Source organism: Clytia hemisphaerica, unplaced genomic scaffold (genome assembly GCF_902728285.1).
Source record: "Clytia hemisphaerica strain Z4C2 unplaced genomic scaffold, Clytia hemisphaerica genome assembly, whole genome shotgun sequence".
NCBI lineage: Eukaryota > Metazoa > Cnidaria > Hydrozoa > Leptothecata > Clytiidae > Clytia > Clytia hemisphaerica.
In genome coordinates this window covers 365698-393018 of record NW_027103956.1, presented here as the reverse complement: position 1 = coordinate 393018, position 27321 = coordinate 365698, and the positions used below count along the sequence as shown (strand labels likewise).

The 27321-nt window shown below is 34.2% G+C and overlaps 1 protein-coding gene across 2 annotated transcripts; it reads left to right on the top strand.

Moving 5' to 3' along the window:
* Positions 1-1339: 1339 nt before the first annotated feature.
* LOC136810147 (phosphatase and actin regulator 4B-like) lies at positions 1340-26151 on the top strand. Of its 2 annotated transcripts, XM_067066720.1 has the most exons (14): positions 1370-1791; positions 9830-10135; positions 10324-10362; positions 10710-10758; positions 11628-11734; positions 11990-12076; positions 12419-12829; positions 14921-15016; positions 15564-15621; positions 15851-15906; positions 20294-20358; positions 23884-23981; positions 24745-24861; positions 25143-26151. In XM_067066720.1, the coding sequence occupies exons 1-14, from the start codon at positions 1515-1517 to the stop codon at positions 25156-25158; spliced, it is 1782 nt and encodes a 593-aa protein (XP_066922821.1). In that variant the 5' UTR covers positions 1370-1514; the 3' UTR covers positions 25159-26151. The 2 variants fall into 2 exon arrangements, with proteins under 2 accessions (XP_066922822.1, XP_066922821.1); XM_067066721.1 differs by lacking the exon at positions 12419-12829 and having other exon boundaries at positions 1340-1791.
* The last annotated feature ends 1170 nt before the right edge of the window (positions 26152-27321 follow it).

Here is a 27321-nt window from a genome sequence, read left to right as displayed (position 1 = left end):
ACTAAATAAAGATTACTAATACAAGTGTTTCAATATGAAATGATTGGCAACCTATTACATGTTTATTGTTAAAGCATTTGTGAAATGAAAATAATTTCCGTTGCTACGCTTGCTTTATTCTGACCTTGAAACATACATTCAATTAGCAGGGAACAGACAGATTTCAGACGTATTTATTTTTAGTAAAATACGTCAACTTTAGCTATTTATTACCCTTTTTCCCATTTTTCTTCTTCATGACAACGCCAAATCCACCAATAATATACCGGAGCTAGAATGAAGTATGAGATACAAAAGCTTTAAAAAGAAAAAGCAAACAAATTAGCTCTGGCAAAGTTGCACAGCAACTAAATCCACGCACGACACGAACGAAAGTGAACTTCGCATCTTCAATCTACTTGAGTCTAAAGATCACCGGTGGCCTAGAGTAAAATTCTGAAAATTTTTAAGTTAAGAGAATGATGCTTTGCCTGGCTGTGCTGGCAAACTTATGTTCAGCTCTCTTTTCTCAGCATTGACGTCCTACCCACTCAGCCATCAAAATCAAAAAGTGAAGTATTTCAAGGAGATATGTTTTGCATTAAATTATTAGTAGACTACAGCTATTTATTTAGCCGGGAAAAATTATTATAACGTGACTGAAGTGCTTAGTATTAGAAATCTGTGTAGACATTTCTTTTTTAATTGATGCACAACTCCATTAGTATATTACCTCAATTATACCTGTGCTATCAAATTGTTACCCTCTCACAGCAGTGAACATAGTGGCCAAGTTTTCAAAACGTATTTCTCGCGACGTGCTGTCATATTTATGGCGATTTATGGTAACCCTTTTCACACTGCCCAGAAAATTCTCAGAACTCTCGTGTTAGCCTTTTTCAGGAAGGAAGAATGATCCGCTTATGCTGACGGCATGGGCTCTATCCCTTACTTATGCACCACGAGTTGAAAATCATACCCAGGTCTAGTGTTAGACGAGTGAGAGTAGAGAATGAGGGCGAGTATGATAATTGCTACGAAAACACTAGGTCTGCGCGAGCCTTTTAATAATTCAGTTGATCAGTTTGTCGGCGGGCGGCAATCATCACACTACCAAGAAAACGTTGAACACGTAAAGCCTCTTCATCAGCAATCTCTTACTACATGTTATTGTACATCCACTTCCAAGCTGCTTTTGACAAAGGAAGGCCGACTCCGGCGTTAATCTCCCCTATTCCGGCTTCCCGAAAAAAACATAACCGGGTAGTGAAATTTTACTTACTATCCCCAGACCTTTAATGTATCCGACTTGATTACTTGATCGCATCCAAACAAAAATTGTATTGAAATAATGTAATCCATTGAATAAGCGAGACAACATAACAGTCATACCAAAATAAACTGAAAGAAAGGGAGCGAATAACTTGAAAGAAAATAACCACTTTACTAATTTTTTATACATGTTTTATTAGAAATATTTCAATGGTATGGCTTGAAATTGTTTTAATTTGATACTTTATTGATATGTGATTATAATGGGAGAAATATCTGCAGAAACGCAGGAAGTTAATGATGATTCTACGCCAACTTCTCGAGAGAGGTGTGTTTCTGACTCAAATGTTGAACTACAAAAGTATGATAATAAAAAGATGAATGGGAATGTTAAGCATGGGGAAGTAAGGAGGAGACACTTTGGACATGCCTTTGGAAAGAGACTAAGACTAATACTAAGACCTTGGAAATGGAGGAGGAAATCAAAACGTTCCTACAGGGCATCAACTGGAACACAAAGTCAAAGAAATGTCAGTATAGGTCAGTATATTTTGTAGTATGCTTAACATTTCAGAAAGAATAGTCTCCCAGTTATTTTGTACACAAGTACATTTCTTGTGTTGATGAAACATTCACCAGTCATACCGTAACTTGGTCTAATGTGTCGAAATCACTCTTTAGCGTTTAGCAGGGTGGACAGGCCAAAATTTTCCTCTCAATTTTTAGAAACCAAACTAATTATAATTGAAAGTCCTTACCTTTGTGAGAAAAATGAGGGGTCATTTATTAGAATTAATTAAGTATTCCCAAAGTTATTCCATTTTCAAAACACAAAAAAATTACACCACGCCAGCAAGAAATAATTTTCGGAAGCACCAAGATCGCGCCAAAAATGGCGGATGAAATCTAGTCTTCCGTGTGGTGGGGTGTGGGGAGTTTTGCTGGTGCGCTCTGAAAATCGGCCCGATGACTGTTAAACTTTAGCTTACTTATCGCTAATGATAGCCATTCCGGGTTTGCTTGTTTTTTATTTGACGCTTATCAAAATCTTCAATTTTAGGTTAAACTTTGAAAAGCAATTGTTCTTTGTGTATTTGAGCTATAAAATTAATTATTTTTGAGTAATTTAGAGCTTTCTTTTAGCTTTCCAACCATATATAATATGCAGGTGTAATATTCTACACTTTTGTCTAAAAATTCGTTTCAACTACAGTAAGGCCATTTTTAGAAAAATTAGATCTGCGGGACACAAAAAATTTCACAACTCATCTTTGATTTCAAAGCGCTGCGGAGGAAAAAATGTTCAGACAGTGAAACTTTCCATATTTATCAGAAAATACCTGAGAAATCCAATGGTGCTACTCTCTGAAATTAATTCTTTCATTAAAGTTATTATTTTTTACTTTTCATACTTTGGCAAGCATTTTCAGCCTAAAAATGAGGACTAGAATTATAGAGAGTGATACCACTGAAAAATTTGACCCTTTTTTAGCCTAAAACAGTTATTTATATGCGATGGGGAATTTTTCCTCCGCAGCGCTTTGATTACAAAGATAGGTAGGTTCAGCAATTTTAGCTTCCGCTTTATAACGTTTTTATTGTTTTTTGCAGTGCAATGTCTTCTTTTTCAAAAAAATGTCTTTTCATTTCTTCCTTGAAGTGTTAGCAAGCCATTACAAAAAGAATTTGATAAAAGTCTGCAGTCAAAATGAAGATATCTGGAATATCTTGACTCAATACAAAAGCTTGAATTTTCAATTTTCGCAGCATATTTCGGTGCCATTTTATATGCCATTTCTGGGCTAAATTGTCAACCTCAAATGTCTATAAAGGTGCTATTTTAGCGGAACCAAAATCTCAATATCTCCGGAACCGCTTATCATTAGGAGGTGTATGACGCCTCATTTTTTTTCTTTTTTGAAGCTCTACAAGATGAACTAGGTTTGATTGCCACTAGAATAGTTTCAATTTGACCCTGGAATGGCTACTAATGAGCTGGAAATGATAGCTAAAAAGAAATTTCACCACTAGAAAGCTGAAATCCTCAGCTTTCAGAGGGTGTATGGCGGCCTGTAGATTTTCAAATACAGTAAAGCATATTGTGATAGATTGTAGCCTAATCTTACCCTGGGTTTACTAAAAAACCCGCGATTCAAGTGCGTTTGCGTAGGGTAAAATGGCGAAATGCGAAAATCGAATTTGGCAAAAAATGTTTGAAAAATGACCCTACAAGATTTGACTATATCTTTTTATTCCATGAAGAGATTACTTTCAAATGAAAAATATATTGACAATGAATCGATTGAAAAGATAAACCAGCTCAATAGCAACAGCCATTTGTTTCCATGTGGGTCGAGAATTTTCCGGTGCCATGGTCAGCGCTAAGTCGTGTTTTCACCTTGACGTCGAAAAACATCAATATCTTTGGAAAGAAAATAGATATGTGGATGCAGTTTCTTTTACTTGTTTCCCTGATAATTCCTGATTGATTTAAAAAAAATAATGAACAGATTTGGATGATTTAAAGGTAAGTACTAATGCATTGAAGTTCATTTTTGTAAATTCTTCCTCGTTCCGCGCAAAAAATCCCGACGAGTGCGCACCCTATCTTCTTCTAATCCCGACACCCTCCTTCTTTAGGCGAGGGGAATTAATGAACCGGTTTACTGTCTCGCCGGAAAAAATATTTTATGCCAAGAAATTTCATTATTCATTTTTATTTTTCAATACACAAGAAAAAGCTGGAAAAAGTTTATTAAATCCCTTACTCAACATCTGTTTTAGTCCAGAGGTTCACTTTCGCTCCACATCTTCTTTCTGCTCGCTCAAACTTTTTCTGAATTAATATTTCCGATTTTCCAATCAAAACGTCGGAATTTAGATCATGTGATTACATACTGTGGGATCGGGTAACTTGCATCAGTGGAGGCTAACATGCATAGCCCTCAAATGAATGACCTGGCTGGTCATTAAAATACAAAGTTAAATCAAAACAAAAATGGTTGAGTAGAGCTGCGAGCGGAGCTGCGTAGTTCATTTGTTTTGAAATTTTGCTGCTTTGATTGGTCGAAAAACATAGAAACAAACATAGAAAGTTTTCCAAATCCCCTATTTCGATTGAACCAATAAAAAATGAAACTTTTCCATGTTTCACTTTTTTGCACCAATTCTTCAAAATGAAAATATTTTAAGATTTAAAGTCCTTCTTTTATTCAATGATTTTTACGGCACTTTGTTGACAATTTAACTCTCACATCAAATTCCCGCTTTCTTCAGTAAATTGAAGATGAGAAAAAACCTAAGCCTTATGATCAGGGATTAAAACAAATATATGAAGGGTGTGATTTTACAGCCGCCCGTCCTTCAAGGCACTAAGAGGCCACTGGTGCCAAAAAGAAGGGCTGTGTGAAATGTGGCAATCTCATTTGTGGAAATTTGATAAATAGCTACAAAGGAGCGCCAGGAAGCAATCAGTAGAAGAGACCACTTTCGTTTTTGTTGCAAATTTCGATATAAACTTCTCTCACAGGAATTAATTGTCAATGTATTGTCAACTTGTCAGCATTGTATTGTTGTAAAGGGAAAGATAAAAGAGGTAAGACTAGCCTAGTTTCTAATCCTGATATAGGAGTTTAAGCTTAGACTGTCAAACGTGGAGCTATCAGGAGTTATGCTGTCCAGAGTTTTTTAATTATCCAACATAACATTTGCGCCTAGCAAAAGGTTTATTCGATCAATTGCTTAATTCCGCACTAAATAGACTTTCGCCGGACCCAGGATTTGACGTCATATGTTGAATCGCAATTTAAAAAAAAACTTCATTGACTCCAGCATCAAAACAGTCAGCTTGGATAAAACTCTGTGTTTTGCTTTTAATATGAGTAAACTCGCATATTCTTAAAACACCCCCTGACAGCTGACAATTAGACTAAGCTAAATTTACCTCTTTTCTCTTTCCTTTTCCAACATTACAATGTTTACATTAATAGACCTTTCCCGAAACCCATTTAAAAATTAACCTCTGTAAAATGTAAATTTTGATTAATATCACAGTTCACTTTGTTTTGATCTAATGAGAAATCTCTGAAAACTTTGTTCCATTTGGTCTACTAAATCTAAAGATAATTCACTTTGTTTTCTACAAAATTTCTCTTATTTTGTAAGATCATTTTTCATAGCTCACCTCGTTTTTCATGTAAACATAATTTTTTTAACCTTTATTGTGAATAGTTTCACAATCAGTGGCTTCCGTAAGTCGATCCATCAGAAAGTGTTTTTTAAATTTAACTAATGAGATTGTCATGATGAAGGTTAAGGACTGGCCCTAATTTTTGGCACAAATTGCTTTTCAGCGGCTTGGATGAGGAGCAGTCATATAAATTTATTGTTTAAGCGTTGATTCTAAAGCCTGCCGTCCACTAGGCTATTTTTAGCTATCGTGAAATGATCATCTATAAATAACACTGTCTATCGCGGAATAAACCTGTCAATCGCGTTATTTTATTTCACAATAGGGAGTGAAAAAGTTTTCACTCAAGATTTTATCCAATCACGAAACCTTTGTTTCGCGATAGTTTTTAACAATAGAACCACCTGTATTTCTTTTATTTCAATGTTTGAATAAGATTGAATTACATGTGATCGAAGAAAAAGTGAGAGAAAATCATTTTGCGATAAAAACATCTTCATCACATAAGAGCATTTTTGAATTTTGGTGTGTGCTCTAGTGTAGTGTGATTTTAGTGTATCCTATTTAATAGTGGACATGTAAAATCTAAAAATAACTTCAGACATGAGATAACATTTCGCGATAACCAAAAATAGCACTAGTGGACGGCAGGCTTAAGGGTTAATTTTTTTCTTATCTTTAGTTCTTAAACTAATAAAGCAGGAATTTGATGCAGGCGTTATTTTTTTAAGGAATTCTTTCTGATTGGATGAAAACGCTTTATCTTCATTTGATTGGATACTTCTTTTTAAACAATTGCGCAACTTTTTTATTTGACAAAATAAAGCAATTGATATCGCTGGATATCGTGGTGATTGGATAGCAAAATATTTGGCACTTTCACAAGTGTGAAACAATCTAAGTATTTTCCAGGGGATGGATTTTTAGTTTTTCTTCCATTTCTTTTTGTTCGCCAATCCGGGGAGACAAATGCTATTTCAATCAATTTTGCTGACTGAGCAAAATCAATCGTTTCACCAGAAAGCTCTTTAAAAAGGTTCTGAGGAAATGTTAATATATTATTGATAATTAATAAATTAATTGATATTAATGTTAATAAAGTGAGAGTAGTAAAATGTTATTGATTATAGAACAATTTATTTATTTTTCCTGTGCTGAGAAACAACTTAAGGACAAAGCCTGTTCCAGCCAAATGAATTTAATCGTAGTTATTTCATAAAAAATGATTAAATTAGTCAAAAATAACACTAACGACCCTGCATGTTTCAATCAAGTTAATTATTTTAACTTTTGTGCTCAAAGGATTGTTTGCCATTTTGCATTGAATGTTCTGGAACATCTCAAGACAGTTCCATTTCCAGCCATTTATATTTTGAAATTGCTTGTGATAAAACATACTGTATGATTTTTGAAATGATGGGATTTTACAAGACTTTTTTCTATTAGCTTGATTTCTTTTGATTTTAAGTACCATTGTTCCAGAACAAGGCAGTCATTATATGTAAAAAATGAAAAACAATTTTAGCTGTTTCCAGGACCATAAAAGGTATATTATATCGGTCAAAAAATATCAAAACCCCATTACCTTTATTTATGGTGAATGATGATGGATGGCATTTTTATTGTGAACATTTTTTATAAAAATTTTCAGAATTTTCAAAAAACGGACCTGGGAGGCTAAGACCTTTGAAGATACTATGGAGAAAATCCTACCCTGTCTATTTGTCTTTTGTCGATCATCAGTTGAAGTTTTGCACTCTTTCTCTTTGAAAGTAAGTGGAATATTTAAGGTTCGAAACTCCTATTCAATTTTTGGGAAAATCTTTATTCTGTGGCATGTTTAACTGATTTAACAAGTTTATGGGGGGGGGGGAACAAAGTAGAGCAGAACTCAGGATTTAAATTAACGGCTCTTAAAACTTGATCTAATAGTTATTTTTCTCCAACACAATTGAAATCAGAATTATGGGATAGGGGCCTATGTTTGCTGCATTACAATTTTGAAAGATTTCAAAATACCTTACTTTTTTAAGTTTTTCAATAATTTTTTTTAGGTAAATTTTGTAAACAAATGTAGATTGTTAAATCAGACTATTATTTCAAAACTAAATTGAGAAGAATTTATCTTAAAAACGGATACTTATCCAGAGAAGTAAGCCTTCTCTAGGAGAAGAACTATACAGGCTATATAACTATACAAGCTATGTTGAGATGTGAAAATAATTTCTATTTAGGTTAGATAATATATAAACACACAAAAAACAGTGGGAGTTCTTCAATGAAATTTGGTTCAAATGCTTCAAACAGTGCTTAATAGAATTTTCTGTGATTTTTGGGAGCTATCTGGTTAATCCTTTTTAAGGTTTTCGTTAAAATATTTACCTTACTTTTCTGATTCCTTCCTAAAGTGAGGGAAAACGTTCAGAAAAAATCCTTTTTATCTTACCCATTTTATATAGTAGCATGTTTTTAAATGATATGGCAAGTTTTGCTAGATCTGTGAATAAGAGGATGGGAAATGTTCGTAATATAATATGTTAAACACTTTGTTTCTTCCTTTTTGTCACAGTGAAATACAAACTTTTACACTTACGGTACTCTTAGAATAAGATAGAAGTTTTAATACCACAAAATCTTTTATTCTATTTATATGTACACTGCTTTTTTCAACGGATATTATCAGTAACTGTTTTTAATTAACAAGATTATAGTAGTATTGGCATTTTTATGCAATAAATATGAACTTTTCTTCACATATAGGAAATATCTCGGAACTACTAAAAAGTAACTTGATAAAAAGTTTCTAACTTAAGCCCAGAGATTTAATAAGTCAGGTATGTTAAAAATGTTTGTAATGTCTTTCATTTCTTTATCTTTAATAGTAATTTCTGTAAATGAGCTGGTCATTAAGCAATTTGTAATGCTCGTAAACTTTTTGTTCCTTTTTATAAAGATATCACTTTAAATGTAAGAACTTATCATGTGTGTTGTGTATAAGAATTGGCCTAAACATAATGAGAGTAAAAAGTATATTTCTTTATGTATATTTATTAAGCATATTTTATTTTCATAAATATAAACTCATCCTACGATGCTTTTGCTTAATAATAAAAAGTAGCATCAATAACAAAATTATACTTGAAGTAATCTTCCCTTGATGCAAGATGCAAATCTTCCGAAAATAAGCAAATGAAAGCTTACAAAGGAATTAATTTTATAAATTTGTTTAGTTCTTAGTCTATCAAAGATGACGTTATGTAACTGAACTCAATTTCTGATTAACAATGTTTGAGTCAACTTTCCTAAATATGTCAGCTTGGTCAGTGCAGTAAAAATCACCACTTGACATTTTTCTCCAATCTGTAATAAAAACATCATTTACGTCAAAAATGAAATAAACAAACATATCGTCAAGGGTATATCTTTATCACTTGTCACTTTTATCCTTAAAAAATGTCCTTTTAACATAACATTCAAAAAATTATATAAAATTTCTTCCCCAAAAAGGTTTGGTTTTTAAGTTTCTATTTCTATTTGGTTGAGTATCATTATAGACATAAGCATTATAGACGCTTTCAATGAGCGTCTCGTCAGCACCTTGGACTGACTACCCGATTCCCCTCACATGGCATGGGTTGACCCGGGCGAAGGTTCATTCACTTTCCAAGTGAACCGCTGCGAGTGGGAAACGAACATCAGTCGCCTGTGCAGCAACCAAGGTCAATGACCACTATACCACAGCCACCTTATTAGGATTATCCGATAATTGTAACTGAAGGGTTTGAAAGTTTTTTTTATCCACTGAGAAAAATATATTTTGTATTGGCATTTTTGTATCAACTTCGCATGAGTTGAAAGTTTGGAACAAGCATTATTAGGAGTTATCACACTAAAGTGGAAGATTGAATAGTTCTTTTTATGCATGCTGGAGTAGCCTTTCTGATTGGAAATAGTACAGGAGTTCTAGAAGTAAACAATATAATATAATACCGCGGTCATTGTCACAATATTTGAGACAAAAAGGGAATTCCCTGCAAAACAAAAATCACAAAAGGCGTTTGAAGTACTGCAACTTTCCGGAATGAAGAGAATTTTAAAGCTCTGTATTTAAAACATTAGAATTAACACTTTTTCTTTTTAGCTCAAACTTTAAATTACAACAAAATACCCAGATATGCCAATACATTGTCAACCATGTGTAGTTTTGGGACCTTGATAACAGCTAGGGATCATTTCTCTTAGCCAAAGTCCCTAAACTTCTATGTAAGTTCAAAGCCAGTAACTACTTGAACCAATGAAAAACTTCTGAATATAGTCTAAGACTTACAGTTTAGTTACATTCTATTGCCATTATTGTTTTTCAAGGCATTTTTTTATTTTCATTTACAGCTGACGATGCGAAACAAGGAGATGGATGTGCAAACGACCGTAACGCGTCCAAACTTTCCTACTCCACTAACGATCTATCAAATATTTCCCCGGTTGATGTTAATTTTACAAAAGACTTGAAGGAACCTGATAAATTGAATAATGGAAATGTAGTTAACACAGACAATAATACTGAAATTGATAATAAAAAGACTGAAATTAATGATAATACAAGTACTAGTCCGAAAAACTTATCACCTCCGAGTTCGTCGAAGATAACGTTCTCAGCGCACAATAATGCTGACATAGACACAAAAATGACTAATGGTATGGTATACATGTTTTTTAATGTACGAAAAAATGTTATAAACGGACACTCGGTATGATGATGACAACAACTTTTGCTACTTTGATCTATTTTAATGTCTCAAATATATATGTCAATGTGCTTGGATCAGGGTCTTGGGTTCTTTGTAAATAAACTCTTGATTTCATTATTGTTTTGTTTCTTTTAGAACATACTCATACACCTAATCTCAAAAACGAAAACGAAGGTGAGTTTAATGTTGATAAAAATTTCAGATTTTCACTGATGATTGACGCAGAAGGTGCCATGAAACTCTGAGTATGAAATAAGAACTTAGTCAACTATCAATGCGATAAAATATCTCTTTGGGTTCTAATAGAAAGAAATAGTTGTTGCTAATTCAACAGTAAGATTAATCCATCAGTTGAATTTGGTTTTCTTAAACAATTTTACAGATTAAGGTTTTTTATTTAAGTCAATAAATGCATACCACTCACACTCGCTGACCTTATGATGATCAAAGACTTTTATAAATATATAAACACTTTATTGATCATTGTGATTATTCCTTAACATCTCTGGCTTTTTTTGTAGAGCGACCACCGCCGCCACCATATCCTGGGAACGCCACAGATAGTCCAAAGTAAGCAATCTATTTCTTTTTAAGAGATATCTTTTCTCATTTTTATCTGCAAAATTATTGATTTTCTAAGTTCTAAGATAATTAAGAACTGACTGATTAGAACAGGAGCTAAAATTCTCAATCGTTCCTTGCTCTACCTGGTTTATAGCATTTCGAAGCTTTTAAGTGATAAAGTGATAAAGTGTGACCTGGCCTGAATATATCTGGTTTGGCAAAAGTTTCATTATCAAGAGCTGCACATTAAAGTTTGAAGCACATCTTTTCCAGTGATAAAAAATGAAAATCTTATTATTCCGCCCTCTAAATAGTTGGGACTTAAAATAACAGTGCGAAATTCCCATTAATAAAATTTGCTAAATTAAATGGTTCTAACTTAACTTTCTATCTAATAGTAACATCATTTTTCATTTTTGCGGGCCTCCTCTCAAAAAAGTCTTAAGATCACTATTTGGTTTGAAGTTACCACATGCGGTCGCGTCCAACAAAAGATGCTACGGATCCCAAGGGTTGGCCAGCTGCTAAGTCAATATTTGCCCTGAAAGTCAGGAAGAAAGTGTTACAATTGTGAATTCAGACTGCATCACCAAAGAGTCACCTCCAACTTTTTCCCGAAGAGAGCTAGAGATTTTAAATTTCCCTAAAAAGGAGTCTACCAAGTTTGATTAATCGAGGGTGCTGAGTTTTTTCACTGGTGGTGAACTAATGAATTTGAAATCGATGAGAAATGGCCTTACCTTAAAATCTTTATTATATCTTCATAACGCTGAAACTCCCCCCCCCCAGAGGTTCCGTTCCTTTGCCAAACGACGGGAACATTATTCCATGAATTATTCCTTCTATTTACAGTTCCTTTCATTGTTTTTATTTAGTGTTTCCATTCCAACGGCCAGTCGACAGAATGACGATTCTGATTTAAGTGACAATGAGGAAGATGGCCCCCCACCTATCCCTCCAAGGGATGCTTATGTGCGCAATGGTAAATTCTTTAACATTACATTATTTGATATTACATTATTTACTATCTTTCAATCGCGAACTTTGTAAATTGAGTATTTTGAAGCCTCCTGAAAGTAAATGCTGTGTTGTGTAAGATCCTCTTCTATCTGAGGAAAACGATAGCGAAATTTTAAAACTTTATGTCTGTTCGAGATTTACAAAAAGAGGAACAAAAAGCAAAAGAGGAAAAGCAACACTAGTCAGTTCTTGATCCTTCTTCTTTTATTATTTTTAGATGATGAGATGAGCGACAGTAGCAGTGATAGTTCCATACTACGCCCTCTCAGTGACAGTGAAGAGGAAAGTGACAACATTGTCACCGGTATGTCACATTCTGTTAGCTGTTCTCTAGAAATTCTTATGTTATATTTCGCACTTTGATAATGTTTTGCCTGGCATGACTTCCTGACCTAAAGTTAGAATCCAGGCTTATATCGTGTAGTGTAATGTAAAATGTTTAAAGATAAAAATTTTTAAACATAAAATCAAAGATAAACCTTAAACCTTAACTATAATTTTTATTAGACACTTTGTTAAAGATAATGAATAGATATAGATATAGATATACTGCCTTAAACCGCTGCAGTAAAAAAAATTCTATATGATCCAGAAACTTAATATAAAATAGATGAATTATAACACTGTAAATGGTTTTGATTTTCAGAACCAACAGCAACAAAAACTAAAGATAAAAACTTAATACAATCCATAAAAGAACCTTTTAAACGCTACTTTAAAACTGGAAGCTCGTTACGTCAAAAGCGGACTTCGCTGCATGGATCGCAGGTGACAATGCCTCATGATATCGACGGTGCTGGACCAGCTGCTCCTTTGAAGTCTGCACTGAGGAGACAATCGAAGTACGATGAAGAGCTCTCCATAGAGGAGTTGCAGTTTGAGGAAGCAGATTTGAGCGATCTTACGGGTAGCGATACTGGTGAAGTTGGAGAGAATGGAAGAGGTGGAGGTGGTTTCGTTGATTGGGATGATGAGAATGATCCTGATTTCATTGAAGTCAATACTTCCAACACATACGTTGATGAGGATGGTGGTGATGGGGAGGATGATGGAAAGGGTATTTACTTCGTGTCAGTTGTCCGCTATTTTATTTTCACTATCCGTCTTCTAAGATTTTAAAAAGAAGAGCGCACCCAATACAAAAGGTAGAAATTAAAACAAAACAAGAAATACCCAAAGGAGGATTCAAGATTCTATGCATTTTTGCTTTATTCTTCATTTGTTTCAATTTTTCACTAATAACGGTGATCGGAAGACTCAAGCATGTAAAATGTAATTGAAAATTATATACAATAAAATTGAGTTGCTTCTCGTCATTGAATTTTATTTTGAAATTGTTCAAAAGGGTTTATTCGAACATTAAATCGAAATTAATTCTAATGAATTAAATCTAATTTCGCATGAAAAATTTATATCGTTGAATTAAACTGTGCTAAGGGGCCGTCCACTTAGTACGTACGCACTAAAATGTCGAAAATCGGATATACCCCTTGGTAAATACGTACTTTTCATCCACCCCCCCCCCTCGGTTGAAGAAAATTTCGAATACAAATCGTTTGGGTCGGACCTTTATTTCATACATGAAACTCAATGTTTATTAAGAAACTTTTTCTTTTCCTTAATGCGTATAAGAAACGTAAAAATCGACAAAAAACAAGCAAAAAAGGGCTATGAAAAATTTTTCTCTGCGTACGTACATTTTCCTTTGACCCCTCCCCTCCCCCCGTACGCAAGCATACGCTTTTGAGAAGACTCCCCCTCCCCCCTTAGTGCGTACGTACTATGTGGACGGCCCCTAAGATCATCATCGACGTTTCAATGAATTACCTTTGAAGGTTATTTAATGTTTCCCGACATGCTATGTGATATTTTGAATATGAAATATTTATCAAAATATCATACACATCGATAAGGATGAATTATTGATAACCTTCAATCCCTACAATGGATTGTGGCACAGTAGGTAGCTGTTCAATTTCTTTTGCTTTTCATTAACATGAGATAAAATTTGGGATTTAGATAACTCGGATGCTTTTTGAATGTTTTGTTCGTGAAAAGGATATACGACAGACCTTGATCGATCGCTCCCTAAACAATGAGAAATCAGAACATTTACTTGTTCCTTATTGGGCAACCATTTAGTGTTTTCATGCACAAAAACTTTGATCAAATTACATATGAAGTTTTCCTGCAGTTGCCTAGTAACCCGAGGTAAATAAGATCGTCGTTCTCCAATCCAAATTTTTCAAAACCACAAATTTGACCTTACTTGGTTTAAAAAGATAGACTTTCTTGGACCAGCAGGTTAATTATTCATAATAATATCAGGATTGATATTCGTCCCCTCTGTTATAGCGTTTATTTTATTGCGAGGGAGGTGTGATCAGTTGAAATTCTAACTGATAATTTCACAATATATCTAGTGAGTAGTTGAATGAGATTCCGCGACGTGTCGAGCCTCTTTCTCATCTTCGCCCCCTTCTTGTTTTCTTTAGACCGATTTATTCAAAATATCCTTTTTGCTATTTTGCTGATATTTAGTTGTTGTTTTCTAAAGAAAACTATGAGAGAAATATTGAAAAAGGAAAACTGAGATTCATGGAAAAATTCGAATAATTACATAATGTGAGTTTGCAGTCCAAACAAACTCATTTTGCAGCATTGTGTAGTTGTTTTTTGTTAGTCTTGGGGAGAATTGCCATTCAAGGCTTCAGTTAACAATATGTTGGAGCTTTTTCAAAGTTGGTTTGAAGAAATACCAAGTATGATAGATACCTTTATTGTCCTCTCAAACCTCCGCCCTTAGAAATACTTTGGGTTTAGACCTTATTCTCCAGGGGGACTTAATAATTTCTAACCCAAAGTCAGTAGCTTTTAATCAAAGCGAATCGTGATTTGGAGTTAATCCTTATGCTAACTATTAAGAATAAAATTATTAAATTGATAAAACTATCTACCCAAATAATAAGTAAAAATTTAATATTTTACATTAAATTGCCACTAAATGATTGATTTATCTTGATTTGAAGCATTTTTCTATCGTTCGATGGAAGAACAACAGTTTATGGAACAAATGTCTTTTCACCTCATACCTATCGAATGCTATTGTTCCGTCTGATAATATTTTCTACTATTTCTTAATGTACAGGACTGGCATCGAAAGTGAAGCGTTCAGATAGTTTAGCCTTGAAACTTGGTGCCCGACCGTCAAGATCTGAACTTGAGGGCAAAAATATCATCCCAAGTAAGTTCTCATTGTCACTTTAAGATCATCATCCCTTCAAATTACCACCAGTCCGGGGTGTGCTTTCTCCGTACGACAAAATATTCTGAGTGATTTCTTAATATCAAGATATACTACAGATTTTATGCCTCATGCACGTTTTTTATAAGGAAAGTAGTAGAAGAAGGAAAATGATCCAAAAATAAGGAATCGTTGAGGAACTGCTCAGGTTGAGAATAAGAAAACAAGTTAAAAGGGACAGTAAGAGTAAACCTTGAACTTGCACACATTTACAAAAGCCTACTCAAAAACAACATTCGATAAACGTCTTTTTCTGTCGAAAACAGAAAACCTACAGAAACAATACTTATACAGATGTTACATACTTAGCAAATCCAAACTTAGCAACTTAGTAAATAAGGAACTCAATAAGGAGGCTGGAATTCTCTGGAAAAATAAGGAACTCCAGGTTCGGGGCCAAGTTAAAGTTCCTTATAAAGAAAACGTGTATCAATTTTAAAAATTTCCTTTGTAGAAGACTGAATTCTTCTTTTTATTTGTTCACTAGCACAATCGGACGATGAAAAACTAGCATTACGTTCGAAAGTCGGGACCAATCTCGTCAGGTAAGAAACCTTCCTTGGTTGTAATGTAGTGAATCACCTTTTCGTGAAATAGCTAAATAAAGTTCTTGTAAGTGTTTGAACAAATTAAATAATGCTGGCTAAATTTTACACTTATGGTGGTTATGTTGAACATTTTAAATATTACATTTCTTTCAAGCGAGAACTTGAAAAGCATGCTAAGAATACCTCTAGATGGTGTCTTTTCATTTGTTTTATTTTCAACTTTCAGACGGCTAAGCCAGCGTCCATCAAAAGAAGAGTTGGAACAAAGAAACATTTACCGCAGTAAGTCCCCCTTCTTTCTTTTCCGCTTTTCGATGATGCTGTATTCCAGTAGTTAATGCTCTCGACCAGACATGACGTCTTTATCAATTAGTTTAGGTCTATACAGTTTAAATTGAAGATTACCAAATAAGTTTATTACTATTAGTAAAAAAGTTGTGTTTTGGATTTTTTTATATTAAGTGTAGTTCGGACAAAAAACAAATGAACGTAAACTCTGTCCATCTCTTCTGGCGACTGGACGACGGACGAGGATTAGACGATAATATTATAAATTCAATATTATTTCGTAGAGGTCAATAAATAGACCTGTGAAATATAAAGGGATATGATATACCGTATTACTTCGAATAAACACCCCGGCCTTTTATTAATTTTTTCGGATTTAAGGAGAGGCGTTTATTTGAGAGGGCGTTTATTTAATAATTTATAAACGAGGTCATATTAGTAATGTGAATGAGCCTTATTTTGTCTTTTCATTATTATTCGAGTACAAATATGTCAGTTTAAGGATGTAGAAATGGGTCAAAACCAGGTCGAATACAAGAAGAATACGTTATTGCTGTATATCTAAGTTTATCTTCATATTATACTTCCTTATTGCTACTTGTTTTAAATAAACACCCCTCGGAGCGCGTTTATTCGAAGGGGGCTTTTATTTGAGGGGCGTTTATTCAAAGTAATACGGTAAGTCTTATCGAATTTTGGCCCTTTAATCTTGATTAATTAGACAGGTAAACTGAAATAAGCAGTGGGTCGGAATAAGATTTTCGAGGGTGAAAATTTTTGAAAAGGAGACAATTGTAGCATTAGGGTAGGGAGAAAAGAGACTTTGAAACCATCTTGTAGAGGAAAAGCAAATACGGAATCAAAGTGAAAAGGCCTCCTCTTGGAGAGAAAATACCAACGGTATTAACCAAATCAAATGGACTTTGAATCGGAGCAGTCAGTGTGTTTCAACATGATCCATTTGGGAGAAACAAGCGCTTGGAAGTTTGTTTGCTGCTTTAGCTGTATTTTGTTTCCTTCTATTTGAGTGGATATTAAAAGCTGAACTTCACAAATTACTTTCCCCATTGTGTAAAGTCACTTCGGCTATTTTTGTGTCATTGTTTCGAAATATGGAGTAATCAAGTTTTAAATATTTTTGCAAAATTTATAGGCGGACTCGAGGTCAAATATTCTAAAAATTGTAAACCTAATTGCGTAATATCGAAATTGAAAGTCCCAAGTCTCCGCCTCGAAGCATTATAAATGTAACAAAAGTCTGGTTGGTAAGGAAATCAAAGCATAACTAAGGGAAGAAAGTGAATCCATTCAACTTGTGGCTCGACTTCATTTTCGTAACCAATAACTCCCAATAATAACACTTTTAGAATTTCACATAATAATAAAGATTTCTTAACTTTCTTAGATTTCGAATAATACCAAAAATCGATAAAATAGGAACTGCCTTACTTTGAGCAAGTGGAGCAGTGGATTGTACAGAAGTGGTGGTCTTTTCACTACAATAACTGTAATGACACACATGGAATATCAATATTAAATATCTCAAATCTGGCAGTAGATTTTTCATTTCTCGTGTCATTTCAAGGAGAGCGCTATTTAGAATTTCTAACACTTCCTTCTACACTAGCTATTCTTGTCCTCTTGCAAATTTTGAGAGATTAGCATGGGCCAGACTAAATCTTTTCTTTACTTTGTCTATTTCGACATTTTCTTGTCATGTCTTGTCAAGAGCACTTTATCTTCATATTTTATCATTCTGTTTTACGAAATTATATCTAATAAAAGGCAAGGGTCCTCTATTTGAATATGACTTTTTGAGAACTTACCACCCTTGTGGGTTGGTGGTAATTCAAACTGTTATTCGTTTCACCTCTGTGATGAGATAATACATCTTCTGTAACATTCTTTCTACACTCCAGTGTGCCTTTCAGTCTGTTTGTATAACATGTTCGGTAACTGTCGACACTCTATGTTGACACTAAGCAGTATTTGTGATTAGAGTGAAATTATATTCTTGAACGTGTCAGGTCTTATGAAACGCTCAATAATTGTCATTATGATGAAATAACCATTTCCTTCTCGGGGTTTAAAGTCTACTAAAAAAAACGTGAAATGCTTGAGATCCAGGGTCTGTTTTTGTCTGTGTATATCTTTTTTGATGCTAAGTACCTAAGCATGACTGTGAGCTATGTTTTTAGTATCAGCTAATTTCTATCTGTTAAAAGAGTAATGAAGAAAGATCCATGAATAAGTGATTTTTTTGTGACATTAAAAGGGTATTGACCAAAGACGAATGAAGAATACTTCATGCTTGCTGAATGGTAAACATTGCTCATTCCCTCAAATATAAAGTATTAAAATATCCTGAATAGACTGATTGATGGAGAAAAATCTTCTGAATATTTGATGAAGATGAAAAGCTGGTCAATTGGTCATGGACATTTTTATGGAAGATGATATTGTATGGTGATGTGTCATGTATTTCATTCTATCCATTCACATTCTCCTTCCTTCTCCCATCCCTACTTCATTATGCATTCAGATTTTCTTTTTTTGGGAAGTGAAAAAGAAATGTCTTTCGTCATAAGGATTGATACACAAATACAGCAAATACAGAGTGATTTCATTTCGTTAGTTGTTTCTTAACTTGATTGTACGCAGGATGACGGAGTCCTGTTTTTATTTATTTCGATGTTTTATTTTTGAGTCTTCATATTTTGTTTCTCTTGGTCTCTTGTTCAGAAATATGAGGAACTCCTCCGATCGAATCTATCATTCTGAAAACGAAGCCGGAAATTATTTTTGAACAAGGAACTTGTTATAAAGTGTCTCTGCTTTTTTGTCATACTCACAAGGCCCCAATGCCTCAACTCTTAACTCTTTTTCTTTTGCCGTTTTACCAATTAAGGAGAAAGAAGTGTACAATGTATCGACCACTACCGGCTATCCTTTCTAGGAAATCACGAATAATGATGTTTTCCATATCCCGTTGTCTAATAATTTATAACGGAAGTCATCAAACAATAATTGAAAAACGAGATGTAGATAAATGATGTCATCTTTCTAAAATTGGTTAACATTACGTATTGTTTTGTAATCGAATTTGTGAGATATTAAAGACGTGGTAACATCCTTTTCTAAACGTTCACTTTTCGTTTTCAGCGCTCTCAGTGTCTCCTCAAAACACAAATAAAAAATACCACATAAAAAATACATAATTGACTTTGTGTGCTTCCACCAAGTACACATAAAGAACATTGCACAAATTTCTCCTATGAAGAACTTTATGAAGATCACTCGTGACAAATTGGCGACAATGAGTTTATCTGCATACAACACGAACCGACTGCGCATGTACAACACAATCTCACTGAAATTGTGGTACTCGCTTTTTACACCTTTCGCAGGTAATTCCTCAATCATCGCTCATCCCTACTCAGACTAAGTATAATAAACACTTCCTGGATATTATCACCCTAGTTAGTATTCAGATTAATATAGACTACGAATTGACACGAGTATCAGACAGAAGTTCCTGCATGAAACAGATGCTTAATCAGTCGGTTTAATATTGAGCAGCGGTATACACATCCTATATAAAACACACGGCTAAGCAGTATCTCTTTTTATAGATTACATAATGCGCACCCTGATCTTACGTTTATAATTTTCTTCAAATTCCAGTAGTTAAAATTGCTTTATTGACGCTGTTTAATATCGCCACGCATTTCCTGCGGTTGAAAATCTAATTATTCACCTCCCTTTCAGTCCATTAAGTTGCAAAAAATGCGCTGATAATATTTGCAAAGGTCTGCGTTACCATATGGGATTGTAATTTGGACAAATGTTAATTTACGATCAAGCAATTACGGTCTAGCAGATTTTTAATGAAGCAATTTTTTTTTCAAATCAATTATTACGTCATCATGACATGGTTCCAGGTGGGCGAACGAACAATCTGAAACTGTTGATACGTGCGTTTATTTGAATCCTTTGAAAGTTCAGATACCCACTATAGAACGTGCGTGGCCTTCTTCATTACAACAGCACTCTTTCTCAAATGCAACCAAAAACTACCTGAATTATATCTCTTACCAAGAAGTTTTCTCTAATACTTACTACAGATTTAGAACTTTTTGACAGAAAGTTTTTATAGTTATAGTGTTATTAGCTTTCAGTGGTTTTTTTTTCAAAGCTTTCATTCGTTTCTTGACTTTGAACGCTTTGATGTCAACTATGTCTGTGAGTGTCTACAACACACAAAACACTGTTTCAACTCTACTCTTTGCTCACTATGAAATGTATCGCGTGTTTTTGAATCGCGTTGTGTTGCCGGTATTGGAGTCGTTAGTGACGTTGAAATTCCTTCTCCTTATTCTAGCCACCACAGACGAGGAGACACACCAAAAGAACTTAGAAGAAACTAAACGACAACTCTCTAGAAAGGTGAGGCTTCTTTCTATCCTTGGTACAGAAAACTATCCAATTAGCAGATAAAATTCTTTTTATCATCCCTATTGGTTTTTGCTGATTGGAGTAAAATCTTTTAATTTCAGTCGGTAAAACGGTAAGTACTTCTGTGTGAATCAGTTATATTTTCAGCCCCTTTAGCTTTTAAAGTCATTAAGCAAGAATCCACGAACTAAATTCTTTAGGAGACGAGTTGTTTACGTTGAAATGGTACTAGTTGTCTCGTTGTCATGGTGCTTTTAAAGTGGTCTGCTTAGCTTAGTTTGGCATTTATTAAAAAGTGTAAGATATGTGAAGGACCCTTTGGAAGAAACATAAGATCTTATTGAGAGTGACTGTAGTAGTTGTAGTTGTATATCTATCGTTGAATACCTTCGCTCTCTCTCTCTCCGTCGCCTCAAAGATTTAGTCCTTCTAATTTTTCCAATCACATGCATAACGGGTATGACAAACCTCTCTTCGTTTCAAACACTCACTGTGTGGCCCATGATTGATATAGGTGCCGATATAGGGTGATGTCTGTTGAAAATATCTTATCTTAACACGTGCGGAAATGGAGAAGAGATGCAGCACTTTTGTGGCGACACAGCAGTTTAGGGGTTGAGTTTGATACGATGCCAGACGGTACTTTCAAACCACTTGTTGATATTTTTAACGAAACCTGTTGACGTTTATGTTCAAAATGACCACCCTTGCTTACGAAATGATCTTCACATTTGACCTCCCCTTAGAGCCTTTCTAATCTAGATTAATTTCGCTTTCAAGCCACGTGCTTTGAAACCCTGGAATTTTGCTCCAATGAAAAACTCGTCTAAATAGCTGTCTAATTAGAGTCGGTTAACTTTATTCTTATATGTTCGTTCACTTATATACTCTTAAAATCATTGGCGCATTTGAGGGTACAATAGCCAACCGAAATTGAATCATCTCAACAAAAAAGTGTTAACTCGTCGTGTTTTTTAGAATTTCCTCTGTAACCTGGGTCCGTCTGACCAACGATGTAAAAATAATAGATAACCAACTACCTCTAGAAGGCAATTCTCCCAAGAGAACAACCATTGTTTTCCTATTGAAATGAGCACTCCTTTAAATAGCTCTGTGTGCAGTGCGTGTTATGCTTTTAGCTAGATTTTGACACACTTTTTGACATCCACTGAATTGATAGAAAATTTGAATTGTTATTTACTGCAAATTTTGGAATTTTTTTCAAAAGATAAAGGTACCAATCTTTAGACAAATTGACTACGGATCGGCCTGATACCACCACTTAATCTTCATCTGGATAAATACACGCTCATAAAATGATGTTATCTGAAAAATATATGTGTGATTTGAAGTGCGATATCTCACGAATGAAAAGTGCATGAAGGTTGTCTGATACAAAATAAACAGATGAATGTTTATAGAACAATAATATCTAATTAAAAAATTCCTTCTGTGAGGCTGCCTATAGGAAAATACACTTTTTCTAACCGAAATTTTGGAAAAATATACATCACGTGATCGATTCTGGCCAATAGAAGGTTGCAAATGAAGCAAGTTTTTATTTAATTGCACTTTTTACGATGCAAAATGTCATTAATATTTTTACAACCGTAACACGGATGTTTTTTGAGAATCAAGGCAAGTTGGTTATCTATTATTTTTACATCGTTGGTCTGACATTGACAAATGCATACCACGCACTGCGATTGTTTTCTTCCAGTATTTTTACACTGTATTTAAGTTTATTTCGAAATCCATTTGAAAAGTAGTAATTCAGAGAAAAAGAAGAGGAAAAATGCATTGATGAGTTAGACTTGTATTTTTGCTGGTGACAGCACTTTCGGTTTACGGTTTGTTAGAAGTTTTAAGTATATCCGGAGTACCGTTTTCTTGTTATAAGTAAAAAGAAATTTGATACTCTTTCAAGGTTTGCTGAAGGCTTTTTTCTTGTTGAAAGTGTGAAGTGGGACGATTATTATGAAAGCCTTTCATAACACCCACAACCTTTTCGATATGATGTTTAAAATAAAGTAATTTCATTTCGAACTTTTCCTGGGCAGGCGCTGTTTTCCAGAAGGCTTTTCCTTTTTGAATCCTACTTATTAAAAAAATGACCCCCTTTCTTATTGAAAAAGAAGTTCGTCTCATACGTAAAAAGTAAAACGGCTTTTCGTCAAAACACTAATAACCGCGAAAAGTGAGAAAAATGTAATTGGATCAGTTTACAGTATCACGCTCATTTGATAAATTCAGCAATCGAAAAAGTAAATTGATAAAAAAATTTTCATCGCGTGATTTTAAAGGAACAATTTTCAGGAATCCAGTTTCATTAGCTCCGCAGGAGTAGGAAGATTTCTTTTCACGTTACTTTCAAATAGTAAGAAATCACGTAGTGAATTGTCTGTCATTCTTTTGTTGTCTTTGTCAATGAAATCCTTAACGATCTTCGAAAAGTGACTTTAGTAAGCGAATTCTATTGTCAAAAGAAACCTCAAATTACAATTAAAAATGTTGTGATGTCATCATCTATGTAAACGACATACATATAAAGCGAAAGTAGTGCTTATTGTCAATCAATTGATTTGAATTACGACTGATATAAAAGGAAAACAGAAAGAAAGAGGAGAGAAAATTTATCGTACCACTATTTAGTAGTGTGGAGATTGAATAATTCGGAGGTCTTAAGGAGGAAGGATAAGAACACGAACAGTAGTTGTAGAGCGATTCACATTGCATCCAGTTGATCTTTACGATGGCTGTTCAAAAGATGAAGCAGTGTTACAACCTTACCATCTCATCAATGTAGAAAACAATATCTTTCTCCATCTTCTTTTCAACACACCGCTTTTCTTGATCACCCAACTTTACACCATCCTTCATCTACCTTCAACTGTGACACAAACACACTTTGTAATGTCCGACATTGCGACATGTCCTGTTTATCAAACTGCTCTACATTTCTCTCGAAATCTAGCAACAGCAAGGACATACATATGGAACACTTTAGCAATTTTGAGTCGTGGACCGTTCGGTTATCTCAGCGAGACACACGTTTTGGATTTCCTTATACTGACTTTCTATGTTATGACGGACATTTTATATGCTTTTTACACGGACACTAATTCCAGGAAGCTTGATGTAAATGTAAATAATGATGAAAATAATAATAATGTGAATAGTGTACATATAACTGCTACAAGTAGACACCACAAGAAATTAAGTACTGTAAATATTTATGTAAATAATCGCAAACAGGATTTAAGTTATTCAGAGTTTATCGAACGAATCAAGATTGTATATAAACGTCAAAGGGTGAGTGTTTGTTGCTTTGTTGCTGGTCCGACTTCTATTTTGGGTATTTGATTTTTGGTATTGTGATACTTTTCAAGAGTTTAGGAGTATTTTGGTCCTGTTGGTTATTCTAAAGAGTTCCCCTGTATTCTAATGCCTGGTTCGCTATTCAAATTAATATTCGACCTTTCATGAAAATTGAATTTTCTTTTCTTTCATTTTCAGTTATCTCGTCGACCTACCATCAAAGAGTTACGAAAGAAGAAAATCATCGGTTTTAACGAATACGTCGAGGTTTTCGAAGTCCAAGAGTATGACCGAAGGTACTGATTCGTTTTTTCCTATATTACATAAATCGCATTTTGGGAACATACTGTTAATCTCTTTTAATTTTAGCATCTATTCAACAATTTGGTATTTTGTTGTTTGAAGAATTTTAATGATCCTCACTAATGACCTGCAATTTAAAAGAATACTTATTTTGGTGCCGTGTGCAAATAAATCTTACTTCGTAAAGACTCCCTAGCTCTCTTTCTTTTCATTGAGCGATAAGGTTTTGATTTAAAGCTTTTTGATTAATCTTTTTTATCCCACTTTTCCTCTATCCCGTCTTTCCTTTAACAAAATCTTTTAATTCATTAAAATCAATCTCTTGAACTTCTTTGACTTCACGATCAGTCAGCTTTTTTTGATAGTGGAACGATTCCCTCAACTATATTCCCAGGCTCTTTCCTCTTTCTGAGTAAAGCTTTTCTGAGTCAGGTTGCTAAGCGATTGTAATTCTATCATTTGCAAAACAGACTGTCTGAAACCATGTTTTGAATGTTAGTAATGTTTTAAAAAGCACGCTATTCAATCGTTTGATAGGACGATATATTTTTATAGCATCTATGTGCCAATGTTTAAAAAAAAAACTATCAATGATAAAACTATGACATTTATGTCTACCCTCTATTTGCCCTTTTGCTGTGTATGAGTTTGCCCACTGTCTTAAATCGATTTCTTTCCCCATCTGGTTGAATCATTATACTGTAACCCTGAAAACATTATATTTCAACACTTTGACTATCTTCTTCTCTTGTACAGAGCTGACAAACCATGGACACGTCTGACACCCAAAGATAAAGCCTCCATCCGTAAAGAATTGAACGAATACAAAGAGTATGAAATGGATGTTCACGAAGAAAGCAAAATTTATACTAGGTAACAATCTTCCCTTGCTTTGTGTCCACTTCCTTCAATGCTCAAGGGTTCAGTCAACCCTAATTAGAAGGGAATTCTTGGTCCCTTGAAGATCGAATTAGAGAAGGTCAACTCTATTTGTAATGTTCCCCATTAATGAAAGCAAATATTTTTAATGAGGCTACGAAAAAAATCTTTCGACAGCTTAAAGATTACTTTCACGAAGGGTTCCTTATTATTTGTCTGGTTTCATGGCTAGGGACAACAGTTTTTGATTGAATATTTTCTCTTTTTTGCTTCAGGTTTCATCGACCATAACACAACATTTGAACTTCCAAACTGGTACACGTGTCATTTAAAATGATGGTTGCTCGTGTGTTTGGTATCATCGGTGAATAGAGGAATTGTTCCTTATTTTACACATGTCATAAGACTGCATAAGAAACGGATAACGACCGTTCCACTATTTACCCCCAAACCCAAATCATAACATACTTATCAATCCACCTGTCAACAACCGTTGTTATTTAGTAACGTGATATAAATATTATATTTAAATGAAACTTTTTTGCACAAATGTAAAACGAAAGCCAGATGGATTATTCTCAAATGCGTAGTTGCAATGCATGATGGTCCGGAAAGGGGGTTGCTGTCAACCCATAATGCTGTTTGTCCTACCATCGAATGATGCGAATGTGCAGTTATGATAATATTAGCGCCTGATGTTTTAGCAGATATTGGAATAAAAGATTATTTTTGTATTGAATTTCAAGAACTTTAAAAAGTAAAAGTTAAAATACGAGTTACTTTACTCTGTTAGTAAGTTCAAATGGATGCTGTTGTCTATTGACTGTCAGACAGTACCTTAATTATAACTCTGAAACGACCTACCCTTATGCTTTTACTTTATAAATGGGTTATATTGTTCGCCTTTATTATTTTCTTAAATTATTTTACATCAAGCTTCATCCTACCTGAAAGATATCTTTAACATTTAAAATGTAGAACTTCCTATACCTAATGTAATTCCACTATGAATATGTTTTGGCCTTTCCTTGAGATAAGAGTTTTCTGTGCCACTATCGTTCAGTGTTAGTATTTGACCTGTTTTGGTGCTAGCTCGTCGATTTATGGTTTACGGATTTTAAAAGTTGGCCAATTTTATTGTGCAATCATTTGTTTAAACCGTTGTAACATAGTTTGAACTTTTTTTAAAAAATAAATACTTTGTTCTTTTTTGCATGTAAAATTACTTTTTGACCAGTATTTTATTATACTATAAAGACTGGAAGAGATTTTTTGTACCTTTTACTCAACGAAATCACTATACCATTACGAGTGTCTTTTCATCGATTACGGCATGGACAAGATTTGACTCCCTTTCTTGCGAAGTAATCTACGACAATTTATTACTAAAGGAATCCATATCGAATGTATTGTACCTCAAGTCATCTTTGAAAAGGGGCATTTCATTTTTGTTCCGTAATCTATGAAAAGACCATTCATCGCTCACTCACTCACTAATCAAATAATCCAGGAATTGAATATAGTTGACGCTCTCTAATTAGACGTCTACTATTCGATACTTTTCATTAACCGATAATATCAAAAAGCCACCGTCCTTAATATTCGATAAAAATCCAATTCTCTTGAAAATCGAATTAGAGAGTGTCAACTGGTACTTTTAGTAAACTCTGTAATAAAGTATAAATTTAATGAATTCTTCGAAAGAAGATTTTTGTATGCGCCAAGTAGAAAATTGATGTGGTTTAGAGCAGGCGGAAAAAGAATTTCCATTTCGATCATTATAATACGTCAAGAAATCAATTAACTAATTTGCTGAATAAGCTGAAACACTTTTTCTCTACTCAATATATCGTACGATACTGAACACCATTAGTTCCTATAATATTAAATGCTTACAACCAAGCTGTGCTAAACACAGAATCTGACTCCAACTATTCTTCACTCTCTTGTTGCTGTTGCCGAGAAAATCAGACTGAAAAATCCTTTATCTTTAGCGTGAAACTGATTGCTTTCTTGGATATATTGCTAAAATACGAGTGCATTTCCAAAGCTTGGCGACCAAATCCGTTCATGAAAAGGCATTAGTGAGTTTATGTATGTGTTTCTTTTTCTGCGAAGGAGACGGTTAGCTTCCGGTTTATCTAGATCCTGATCATCAACTATAAACTGAGGACGACGGCAAATCGTCCTTGATTTTGCGGCTCAAAGCTGCGGGTCGATTATTCCCCAAAACGCTTCAGTCACTCCGCCGTCCTCAAAAAATACAAATTTGTAAGCTAACCGTCTCCCTCGCAGAAAATACAATGTATTAATACATAAACTTTGGTATTGCCATCATAAAAATCAGAAAAACATTGGATCTACAGAGCAGCGATAATGGTTTTTTTTCGTTGGTTTCTCTATGGGAAAAATTGGTCTATTGTATTCTATTCAAATAATTGGTGCAGTGAATCC

What these genes read in the sequence shown, in the direction of transcription:
- LOC136810147 (XM_067066720.1), top strand. Translation starts at nt 1,515, where the DNA reads ATGGGAGAAATATCTGCAGAAACGCAGGAAGTTAATGATGATTCTACG. An exon ending in AACGCCACAGATAGTCCAAA is followed by an intron (nt 10,759 to 11,627) that starts GTAAGCAATCTA and finishes GTTTTTATTTAG; the next exon opens with TGTTTCCATTCCAACGGCCA. An exon ending in GTCCAAGAGTATGACCGAAG is followed by an intron (nt 23,982 to 24,744) that starts GTACTGATTCGT and finishes TCTCTTGTACAG; the next exon opens with AGCTGACAAACCATGGACAC.